Source organism: Chelonia mydas, chromosome 6 (assembly GCF_015237465.2).
Source record: "Chelonia mydas isolate rCheMyd1 chromosome 6, rCheMyd1.pri.v2, whole genome shotgun sequence".
NCBI classification, from domain to species: Eukaryota; Metazoa; Chordata; order Testudines; family Cheloniidae; genus Chelonia; species Chelonia mydas.
The window spans coordinates 105,020,959-105,033,333 of NC_051246.2; the positions used below are offsets into that span (position 1 = coordinate 105,020,959).

The 12,375-nt window shown below is 37.6% G+C and overlaps 1 protein-coding gene across 5 annotated transcripts in view; it reads left to right on the top strand.

Annotated features, from left to right (window-relative positions):
- PPP4R4 (protein phosphatase 4 regulatory subunit 4) overlaps window positions 1-11,453 on the top strand; it is a 126,551-nt gene extending 115,098 nt beyond the window's left edge. For 3 of the 5 annotated variants that reach the window (XM_007063444.4, XM_043549251.1, XM_037900881.2), the window contains 6 exons: window positions 119-188; window positions 631-711; window positions 1,083-1,176; window positions 2,869-2,939; window positions 5,336-5,486; window positions 10,244-11,453. In XM_007063444.4, coding sequence (XP_007063506.1) covers window positions 119-188; window positions 631-711; window positions 1,083-1,176; window positions 2,869-2,939; window positions 5,336-5,486; window positions 10,244-10,268 — 492 coding nt within the window. In that variant the 3' untranslated portion in view covers window positions 10,269-11,453. Of the gene's footprint in view, window positions 1-118; window positions 189-630; window positions 712-1,082; window positions 1,177-2,868; window positions 2,940-5,335; window positions 5,491-10,243 lie in introns of all 5 variants that reach the window. The other 2 variants (XM_037900879.2, XM_037900880.2) reach the window with 2 other exon arrangements.
- The last annotated feature ends 922 nt before the right edge of the window (window positions 11,454-12,375 follow it).

Here is a 12,375-nt window from a genome sequence, read left to right on the forward strand (position 1 = left end):
TAATTGAGAGAAGAAATTAATTTGTAGGTTGGTGGGTTGGGAGCATGCTCATTTACAGGAGGCCTTCAATCTGTGTGGAGTGTAAATTCTCATTCTTATAAAATTGTTTCCATAATAGGAACAATTAGAAAAAGAGAAGCAGCAGAATGAGGGAAGGTCTATCAGTGATAAAATATTTGAAAAGAAGCGTAAGTTGTTTTTTTTTTGGGGGTTCTTGTTTTTATTTTAGGGGGGTGATTCTTGGTAAATGAAATTAATATAGTAGTGTTTTAGGAAACATGATGGTGGGTGTTTAACTTAGTAAAGAACTCTTGTTGTTTTGTCATTTTTTTCTTTAAAAATTTATAAATTTATAAAAATTTATAATTTATAAAAAATGTTTATGGTGTGTTACATAGCATAGTATTAATTTCATTAATAAAATACATGTCCAATATGATATTTTCTACTAAGAAGGTAGTAGTATGATTGTCTATCTGTCTCTTATTTCAAGGGTGCTACTATCATACTATTCTAGTATTATTACTATTTTCCCCAGTATCATACCAAAGTTGTATATAATATTTTACATCTTTATGTAAAGTAAGGCTATTTATCAGAGTACAGCATTTACAATAAACTTTGTTTTAGGTAGAGACAGTAAAACGTCATCAACTTTGTCAAAAAGTATATCTCTTTCTGTTTCTGGAAGCTCTTCAAGTGCATCAACAAGTAAGAAACAAATTTTTGAAAAAATTTCTAGGATACTTGTATCTCTCCTGTGCAAGTTTGAAAATAGACAAAGGTACCATTGACTCCCCTGCGGCCAGGCTTTCACCCACTGTGCATTGCAGAAAGAATTGCAGAAGAAAGCATTGCAGTTAGAGAACACGTGGTCTTTTTACACTTAAATATTTTCTTGATTGTTGTTTCATCGTTCATGATGGGTGATATAAATGAGATTTATTGCTATATTATCTTCCAGCTCCTTTAATTAGCTTAGACTGAGAAGAAGTAATGTAAATAGACATTCTTACTACTGATAAAAGACAAATTGCAATAATTTCCTCACTTTAAATGTATTTGCTGCTTATTTGTTTCAGGCAAAGAAGGGAAGAAATCTAAGTTGGTTCGAAGCCAGTCTTTCAGTACTCAAGCACTGCATCCAAAATATGGCAACATAGACAAGTGTTCTAAGTATGTTTTCTTCGAATAGATTCCACTCCTAAGGTCAAATTCTGGTCACCTCTTATAGAAATATATGTATTCTCCAAAATATGGAGAATATATACCCCAAAATGTACTCCTGAATTCTAAGGTATAACACCCCAAACCATCTTATAGTTGTGCAAAGCAGGACATAATCTGTCCCATCTCAGAACTCTGAATAACCTATGAGGTATATTATCCATTATCACCTAATACTGGTTTGTACCTATAGCATACCTGCTTTTCGCCAAATAACACCACTTTTCCTATGTTGTGCTCTCATTTGCAAAACACTTCAGGATATATTTTCCATCTGGCTATTTCCATCCAGGACAATGGCACAAGGAATACTCTTTTTGCAGCAATTGTTATCCATTTTATGCAAACACCCTTACTCCTTTTATTGTGCCACACCCCTACATGGACAACATGCCAGACTTCTGTGAAGATGTAGTAAATGCTTAAGGCACGAGGTCAGCAGTATACTTTAGTGCATGCCTAACTTTAAGCATGAGTAAATAGGACTGCTCATGTGCTTAATGTTAGGTGCATGCCTAACAGTAGTGCAAGTACGGTAGTACGGTCTGGCACGCCATACCAGTAAGATATTCATAGCTGGTATGGTATACCGGAAACACAGGAGGAGCCTGCCCCCAGCCCTTCTACGCAGCTGCGTCTCCTGAGACCTCTGGCTTGGGGTCTGTACAGCAGCCGCACCGGAGGACAGGGCTGGGGGCAGTACAGCAGCCGCGCCAGAGGAGCTGCTGGCGTGGGGCCACCGCTGCGGTTCTCAGGAGAGCCCTGAGATGCAGAGCTATCCCGGGAACCACAGCAGTGAAAGGGGCAGAACGTGGTGCCACTGGGCAGCCCCGCACTGGCAGCTCCTCTGGCACAGCTGTACCATCCCCAGCCCTGCCACGCCCCCCCCCCCCGGCCCTGTCCTCTGGCGGAGCTGCTGTACAGACCCAGGCAGGAGGACTCCAGAGACGTGGCTGCGTGGAAGGGCTGGGGGCAGGGCTCCTGGTGGTACATCAGCCGTGTTGGAGGAGCTGCCAGCGTGGGGCCTCCAGGCGGCCCCATGTTCTTCTGCTCCTTTGGCTGCTGCGGTTCCAGAGAGCCCTGATTTCCCAGGAACCACAGTGGCGAAAGGAGCAGAATGTGGGGTTGCCCCATGCTGGCAGCTCCTCCAGCACAGCTGTACCGCCCCCAGCCCTTCCATGCATCTGCGTCTCCTGAGTCCTCCTGTCTGGGATCTGTACAGAAGAAGTCTCCAGCGCAGCGGGAGGAGGAAAGAGCACCCCCTCCAGGTAACATGGAATGGATGTGTATCATGGGAGTGGGGGAGAGCACGGGGACCCTGGGCTGGGGGTGGGGAGGAATCACATGGGGGGGGGTCACGTGCCCCCCCCCTTTGTGTCCCTCCCATGAGTGCAGTGTACTGGCAAGAAATGATTTCTACTTGCACCACTCATGCCTACGTACCTTGTTAAATAATGGCCTAAATCAGCAGTTTCTTATAATTGGGAAATGTGTGAATTTTTTTGTATTTGGGTGAAAAAATACCATTTTAATACAAATCTGGACTTATAAATGGCAAACATTTGAAGACCCAGAAACACTGCTTGTGACTTACTTAGTTTAATGTGCAAAAGGTAATTTATCACCTAATTATTTTTCTAGTAAAAGTTCTGCAACAGGATATACTTCTTCTATACCAGGAGTGGGAAAGGGTTCTATGCTACCATTTAGTGGTAAGTGTTGTTGTTGTATGTATCAAAGTAGCTCCTAGAGGCCCTGGAGAAGTTCAGGGCTCCATTGTACTACTGTATCAACACCGACTAAAAGACAGAGACTCTGCTTTAAAAAAATAGGACTGTACTTGACAAAATGAAAAGAGCAGGAGAGGAACACTGATAGCAACACCTGGTTATGTAAACTAGCCATCTGATAACTATTCGGTTGCAAGTCAAAAAATAAAAAAAATAAAAATTTTCGATAATCCCTACTGCCCCCCTCCCTAGCCATTGTCAGTTTGGTGTTCTGTTGAAGTCCCAAATGAGACTTGGGAAGAATTTGAAGTAAAATCGTATAGGGTCTTTACAAATTAATTCTGGAAGGGTGTTCCAGGCATAAAGGGAAGCATAAGATAAAGCGCAAAGTGACTTCTTAGAGAATTAGACAAGCCAGTGATGGAGAGCTGCATAGTTGGTAGACAAGGGAAAGAAAGAAATGATGGTTAACAAGGTTAATCCCGGAAAGATTAGTTTTCTATTATTTGAAGTATCTCTTTTTTATTTTAGATTGCATAGTTTAATTTGTTTAGTTTCCAGATATGGAATGATCTTTAAAGATCATTACTACATTAATCGTAAATTTCACGCTGGCTATGGACAAGTGGACAAGAGTTAATTTGAGTCATATTGTGGTCAAACCGAAGATCTTTTAAAATAGCAATTACAGATATTTCCAATGGCAAATGCTTATACAGTACAAAAGCTATACAAATAAAAAATGGTTCACCTAAATGTAGTTAACATTAGACTGTTTAAAAATGTCAATGGCACATAACATTTGAGACATCTATATACTAAACCTGCTTCATTTTACTCTCTGAATATAGGTTTGCAGAACTCTTGCAGAAGGAATTCCAGAATTGCCAACCCCAAGCATTCAAAAATCATGAGTCAGACCATAAAAAAAATCATAAGAATTAAAAATTATAACTGTAGAGTTCTTTTTATTTGTTTTCTGATGTTGGAGACTTTAGGTTAATGTTGTCAAGCTTTTCTCTACAGCCACATCAGCTCTAAACTTCATTATTTTATTCAAATATGAGATTCTCAACTAATAACATGATTCCAGCTGTTGGGTGCTTTTTAAAAAATCCAAATGGTGACACTTGAGATAAAATCCTCAGAGCTGGCAGCACTGGAATTCTGTCTAGGTAGAATTTCCTGTCACAAATGTTATATCAGATATAGCTAGGACTGCTCCAATACCCCTTACTAGTCAAACAGGCAGAAAACTGACTGATTTCCCTCTGATAGTCATTTTAATTGGACAATTTAAAAATACTAAATAAAGATGGTTCATATTGACCCAACTGCTCTTCCTTGATTTGATCACCTTGTTCCTCAGAAGGCATCTGTGTTGCCCGTTTTCACTGAGGTCCTTTGAAATTTAATTAGAAGTAATAAGTTCTGACTTTTCCTCCCTGCCCCTAGAGGTGCTTGACTCCATTCTGTCTAAAATGCTAATAAAATCATTTTTTTAAAGCACCAATTCATTTATTAACCATTTTCAAATATGCTCTTCTGCGGTGTTCCCAGGTTCTGTTTCCACTTGAGGAGTTTTTGCATGCAAAGGCAATGAGAGGATATGTTGCTTTTTCAAGGTGGGACTAAACAAAGACAGTGATCTTGCACTGCTACTCTAGATCCTGAACATGGTCTAAACAAGAGGATTTCATTCTCCAAAATCGTTAATGATGTACTTTTGGAATTTTTAAAAACTTTTTTTTAATATACATTTGTTGATTAGCAATTTGCAAGCATTTAGAGATGGGATCCTATGGATTAACCAGCAGAAAAGACAGCGAGCACTCAGTAAATAGAGAAATATGATCATATTTATGCATTGACCAATTCTTAATATACTTTTTTCATTTTCAGTTGCTTTTCTGTGTAACATATTTTGCAAAAATATATTTTTTTAAGTAGTAGACATTTAGACATGAATTTGGACATTCCTGACTGGTGTTTTTAAAAATAGTAGTTAGACTTCTAGATGCCATAAATTGTGCTTGCAATTATTTGCAGTCACAAATTTTGTATGTAGAAAGGGAGACCCAGTTTTAAAAAGCTGCCTATTAGACATATATTATATCTGAGACATTTCATGTATTAAAATTGATTCATTTTCTGTAGACCTTCTCAAAAAGTTTATAGATTATCAGCTATTTTTCAGTACTTTGCCACACCATTTTTTTTTTAGTGAAAATCTTTAAATTAGCAAAGTTTTTTTGTAGACAGGACAATTTTATGCTATATTGCAGTCGGAACACCTATTCAACCTACTGATAGATGTGATGTCACTGTGTTTCATTCAGACTTAATTCCCTGTATAATTGTCAACTACTTTCTTTCAGATGATTCATTCCGGACTCGTTCCACCAATATTAGTGGGAATGCTGTCTTTTCTTCCAGCACCCCTATAGCGACTTCCTCCCGTAATACAGCTAACTCAGTTGACCAAAAGAACAATGGGACTAAAGACAGTCATTCACGAAAGATGAGCTTGTAAGTGATTGGTTATAGTTATGAGCACCTTAAGGGAGCTATTCACAAATGGAACTCAGAATAGTCTGTAAAATTGCAGGGTTTGTTTTTGTGTGTCCATATCTGTTACATGCAATTTTCCATTTCCAGATTTTTATGTACACAAATATTTGGGTATGGAATATTGCCTGTGTGAAAATTTGGGTTCTCAAAAGCATTTTTAGGACTATATTGTGCCCCTTTGAACAAGTCTTTCATACTGTTCCTTAAATGTGTCTTTCCAATGTGGCTATCTATTTTTGGGAATAGTGTATTGATCAGTATTCCCTTGCATATGGTTGGTTTTCAACAAATCATATACTCTGATACTTTGGCTATGTGTAAATATGTGTTCCTAGTTCAGAGGTCTTCATTCTAGTTTACAAATACAAAATGACTTATCTAGTCATTTTGTTACCTGAAATTATAATGATCTTCTTAATTGGAAGTGGTATTATATGATTCATACTTTTGTGTATACATACAAAAAAAACCCTTCATTGTGAAGCAGTTTTTGGATTGCTATATTTGACATATTTCTACAAATTCATGGAAATTAAAGAAAAGGAAAGCCATCTAACAGTATATATCCTCTACTCCTCCATCCACAAGAACGCACACTATCATTACCACAATTAGCACACACCAAAATCTGACATTTATTCTGCCTCCTCTTCCAACACAACCAACTGCTACAGCAAACATCTACAATTACTAGCTGTTAAATTAAGCTTCTTAAATATGCTCTGTGTGTATAGCAACGCACCCTATCAGCTTCACAGTGAAGTGTTTTGTTTATTATAGGTGGAGCTAGTAGAAACACCTGTTATTAAGGTTTTCTGACAGCATTATAAAACCCTGATTTCAGTTTCTCACAACTTTGCTAGACTAACTGTTTGGCTTGAAATTTTCCATGGTAGCTATGTGCCTCAGGCTGATTTTAATTTCAGCCAAAATAGTTCAGCTCTTTCAGAGAAAGAGATTAGAGGAGGATATATTGTTTTGTCCATGTTAAAAAATTCTGGCCACTTTTTTCTTTGAAACTCTAGTGCTCCTATGCGTTGGAGAAGGGGCTTGACATTGGACAAGGGGCATGGTCTTTGTGTCAGAGATGTGCCTTTTTCCTTGCCTGTGATAATCTGCTCAAATTTGGCCAAGTTACAAGCCTTTGAAAAATTACAGTTTCCACAGGCTCTATGGAGACTTTTTTTAGATTTTTAGCAACTAAATGTCCCAAAGATTCCATCCACATTTGGCATGCTCTAGCCCAAGACTGAGCAGAACGTTTCCTTGCAGTTGCAGTTCTGGGGTGCTATGGGCCATGCTGGGTCTGCATATGGTCACCTGAACTAAGAGCGAGTCTGCTGATGACCCATATGGGTGTCAGCATGATGCCACATGTTGAAATATCTGTTTTTTTCAGGGTTTTTTTAAAAAAAACCTAGGAAATTACAGAAACAAAACTATGTTCAAAACATTATTCAGGTTGCAGGTGAAGGTCTGAAAAGATTAGGAAGTGACAGAATCAAGGTTGCCTGTCCCTGGGAGTAAATCAGGTTTGTGCAGTGAAGGAGGCTGTTTATAGGACCCTAGCCTCATTTGTTGTACAAGCTGGAAGGTTTTATAAATGAGGCAGGGGACTGCAGGAAGAGAAGAGAGTGGGTCTTGCAGTTAAGGTAGTTGAATGCTGCCCTGGAAAACTGTATTCTATGCCTGCCTCTGCCACAGAGTTCCTGTGTGATGCTAGGCAAGTCTCTTCAATCACACTTTTCACAGACACTAACTGTGTGTTCCTCATTTTCTGGGTGCCTGACTTGAGACTATTGGTATGTCTACGCTGTAATTAATAACCCACGGCTGGCCTGTGCCAGAGATCGGGCTCTGGTTGCGGGGCTGTTTAACTGCAGTGTAGACATCCGGGCTCAGGCTAGTGCCTGGGCTCTAGGACACTGTGAGGTGGGAGGATCCTAGAGCTCAGGCCTGATTTGGAATGTTTATGCTGCAATTAAACACCCGCTCTGACAAGCCCGAGTCTGCTAGCACAGGCCAGCTGTGGGTGTCTTATTGCAGTTTAGACATACCCCTTGGGGTCTGATTTGAAGAAGTGCGGTGTACTCACTGCTGCAACTGAAATCAATGCTTTAAACAGAGAAAGTGCTATGTAATGGTAAGTGCTAGATGTCTCAACTTGGGCATCCAAAATTAGTGGATACTTTTTACCTTAATCTCTCTGTGCCCCATCTGTAAAATGAGGAAAAGAGCACTCTCTCTTCTCAAAGAGGGGTTGTGAAGATAATTAATTAATGTTTGGGAAGCATTCAGATATTATAGTGAAGAGTGCCATAGCAAATCTCATGAGGAAATTAATAGTTCAGTCTTCAGAGCAGGGTTTGAATAGTGTGCAGTAATGAAGGCATGAGGTCACACATTGAACTAGTATAAAATAAAATATTGAATAGCTTCTTCTTAAGTGAGCACCATCCATACTGTGCACTGAATGAGGCAGGGGTACTATGGAAAAAATAGTATATGATCAAGTAATCAGACTTTCTCTCATACATATACACAAGGTTGCCCAACTTTTGAGTGGTTGACTTTGCAACATTAATAATGTTCTGTTCACATAGTTTTTGTGTGTAATTACGTATCTGTTTTTATTTTTGTGTATGTATGTAACTGAAAGATCAAGGTATCTACAGATTAAAGATAAAAATCACAACTGCATATGTTTCTGTTTAATTTATTTTTCATTTTAAATTAATATATTGTTTCAATCAATTATGATATAATTACCTATATTTAACTGTTTCACAAACCTCTCTGAGGCAAATGAATAGAAGTTCACTGGTAGCATGATCAAAAATATGAGTGAATCATTTTTTATGATTTGTAAATGGAGCCATAATCTTCAAGGGACTTTCTAATATCCACATGAGGTACTTGAGTGCAGAAATTTTCATTGGAATCTTTACTTTAGCAAATGTATGTTTACAAACTTATGTTGGAGTTCAGTTCCTTCTTGGGCCCACATCAGAGATGAACACAGAGAAAAATGATCCATCTCATTCTTGGAATAATTTATACATCTTAAATTAATCTAATTTAAATCCTTATCCAATTCTCACAGTAGTTAGTAGAAAGACACCCATTGACTTTAGTGTGATTTGATTGGGCCCTTAGGTAGTTTTCAGGCAGAAGAAATTACGTGAGTTGAGAATTGTGCTGAAGATGCCTCCTTTTGTATCTATGATGTCTTAATCACAGAAGATAAGAGGCTCTGAATTTATGTATATTTTGGAGTGTGGAAGAATCCCAAAGAACATCAGTTAAATGCTTCAGCCCACAAGAGACCTCTCTTAAGTCAATTTTCAGAGAAAAGCATGTGTAGATCTGATTGTTACTAGCGAATAGACAATATTAGATTATGAGTCATCCTAGAATAGATATTGACATGAATCATAAATGTTAGGAATGATATAAGAATCCAATCGTATACTATTATGATGATTAGTTTTATTGTTTTCATATATGTATTCCCTCATTTTTGAGGATTTTATAAATTTTCTTTCAGCATAAGTGTTTTCCTTATTTTAATATAACAGGATAACTGATTCAAATACAGGAAGGAAAATGAATATCTGTCTGTGCTCTATAGATGATTCAGTAAAAATGTTGGCCTGCCAGAGAGACAATTTAAGAACTCTGTTTTAATGTAGTACATGGGCAAACAGATAATGAGAATTTTGCACTCACTTCAGTGGTTTAGAATCAGGCTCCTAAAGAGCAGGGGTGAAATCCTTGCCCATTGAAGTCAATAGCAAAGTTCTCATTGATGTCAAGGGGGCCTGGATTTCACAAAAATCTGAGTAACCAGTTTCCAGACCATAGATATTGGTGTATGAACCCATAATAATATTGGTTTGCATACATAACTTGATATAGTATCTATCATCCTTTCAGAGGAATAGCACTGTTTAGTGGGTTGAGCACAAGGCTGGGAATCAGGAGCTCCTGACTTCTGCCTCCTTCCTGCCACTGACTTTCTGTATGGCCTTGAGCAGGTTACATAACTTTATAATCAATGTTATCCTACTCCCATTTATAGTTAATGGCAGTATTAAAATCAGTGACAGTCGAAGTTGGTTTGGGCCCTGTTTCCCCTCTTCTAAAATGGGGGCAATGAATATAGTGGTGTCTATATATTAGAGTGTCCTAAATATCTTTGATAGAAATGCCTTTTGATATGATGGGGTACCAAGAATCTCTGTTAGCACAGAGCTCTGAAATTAAGTGTTGCTCTTCCAGAGATCTCTGTGCTTTACATGTATTTGATGAATTGAGCCTCACAACACTTTTATGAAGTTGGCAAGTAGTATTTTACAGACAGGTAAACAAAGGAAATGATACATTGTGACTTGCCAATTCACATGTTGAAATCAGTGGCAGAACCAGAAATAAAACCCAGGAGACCATTAACCCCTAGCTATATTATTCCCTAGAGTTGTTACAAATTTTACCAACCTAACTTAAGCCTTCTTGAGCAGATTTACTTGAAAAGTACCCTCACACTATGAAATATATCCTAAATTATGAGTGAATTGACTTTTTTTGTAAGGTGTGTTTGCAAGTGGTTCCTGCTTATCAGATACGCTTCATATAATACTTTAGTATGAAGATGTTACTGAATGCTTGAATATATCAACAATATTTTTTACATATGTTTCTTCTTTTGTATAAAGAAAAAACAGAAAATCAAACTCTTAGATGATCATCTGACAGAAAAGGAAGCACACCAAAGACTGCTGGAGGCAAAGTGGTTTTGTGATAACAATGGTTGGAGCTACAGCTGGGGAATCTGATGACTGGACAGGAGAGACTTAGTGCATCTTGCAATGTTAAAACCTATCTTTTAAGCAAATTCCTAAGTTGTAAAATAACTCCATATAAATAATGTAATGGTTGCAGAATTCCAATGTTGTAGTGAAGTGTTAATGAAATGTAACTTTAGCTATGTGCTTTAACTGCTGCAGCTAAAGAGATAGGGTTTTTGTTCTTCAATTATGCCTTTGTAGTTCAGATTCTTGGATTTAGGATGCAAGTGTCCTATTTAAATGTACTTATTTAGGGTTTTAGCAGTTCCTAACATCGGTTTGTTATGGAAGAAAAATATAGCTGAAATTGTTCTGTATATGGGATTAACCGAGATATTAATTTCACCTTTCAAAGACTCTTCAAACTCAATTTAAACTAAAATCCAGGAGTACCACTAAGAAGCTGTCTTGAAGCATAAACTGAAATAAGATTGTGCTGTGAATTGGGATGTGGTATCACTACAAGTACTAACTCAAGTTTATACAAATCCTTTACAAGTTTTCCAAAAATGTTAAGAGCGAATACCTCCAAACAATATCAGAATTATTTCTTTTGTTTCATAGGACAATTTTGTTGTATAAATACATTGTTTAATTTTTAGTATTTCAGATTGTATTTTCTTTTACCTAATAATTTTAAAATGATGAATCTAGTTTTTAATTAACTGTTATTCCAAGCTATCATGCTTTAGCTTTGTCAACATTTGTTTGTATTAATGTTTCTATCAAAATTTGCCTGTGAAAAACATGCAGTTCTATTTAAAAAGTTCTATTTATGCCAATACTTGAGAGATATTGTATGAAGCTATTGTCAGCTTCTCTATTTCAAAATGCAATCAGCATAACTATATTGATATCAGAAAATATCTGTTTTTTAAATCTATTGGTGTATGATAAAGATGATCTAATTTGTGAATGCATGTGTGTGTGGTTAGTTTTTACCATGTGAAATAATGAATGATTAATTTACTCAAAATAAAACTTAGGATAATGCAGTACTTGCATGTTTCTGGAAAAAAGAGTTATTTTTTGCAATGTTTATTTTATAATTGAAGAGAAATAAAAGCATTTAACGATATAAGTTACGTATTTTAAATGACACTGAAGCCAGTTTTATTGCTCTACTGTGAAGATGTGCATTAGCATCTTGCAATGTATAGATTTGTTAGCTCCTCATAGTATATTTGAATTTTGGTGAGCCTAGTCATGGGGGTTTTTTGTTTTGTTTTTTTTTGTTCGTTTCTTTGTTTTATTCACTGGCATTGTCTGGACTCTGTGGTCATAAAGTTTTGTGAGGCATCAGCTGGAGTCCTGTGTCCAGTTGTGGGCAGCAAAGCTTAGGAAAGATGTGGACAAACTGGAGAGAGCCCAGAGGAGGGCAACAAAAACAATAAAATGTTTAGAAAACCTGACCTGTGAGGAAAGGTTAAAAAAAGTGGACATATTTAGTCTTGAGAAAAGAAGACTGAGGGGGCACCTGATGTGAACTCAAATATGTTAAGGGCTGTTATAAGGAGGACTGTGATAATTGTTCTCCATGTCCATTGAAGTAGGACTGGAAGCAATGGGTTTAATCTGCAGCAAGGGAGATTTGGTTAGAGATTAGGAAAACTTTCTAACTACACCTCTACCCCGATATAACGTGACCCAATATAACATGAATACGGATATAACGCGGTAAAGCAGGGCTCCAGTGGATCAAAGCAAGTTCGGTATAACGCGCTTTCACCTATAACGCGGTAAGATTTTTTGGCTCCCGAGGACAGCGTTATATTGGGATAGAGGTGTATAAGGGTAGTTAGGCACTGGAATCGGTTTCCAAGTGAGGTTGTGGAATCCCCACCACTGGAGGTGTTAAGAACATGTTGGACAAACACATGTTAGGGATGGTCTAGATTTACTTGATTCTGCTCCAGTGCAGGGGGCTGGACTTGATAACTTGTTGAGGTCCGATCCAGCCCTACATTTCTTTAACTCTATGATTGGTTCAAGTCTGCAGT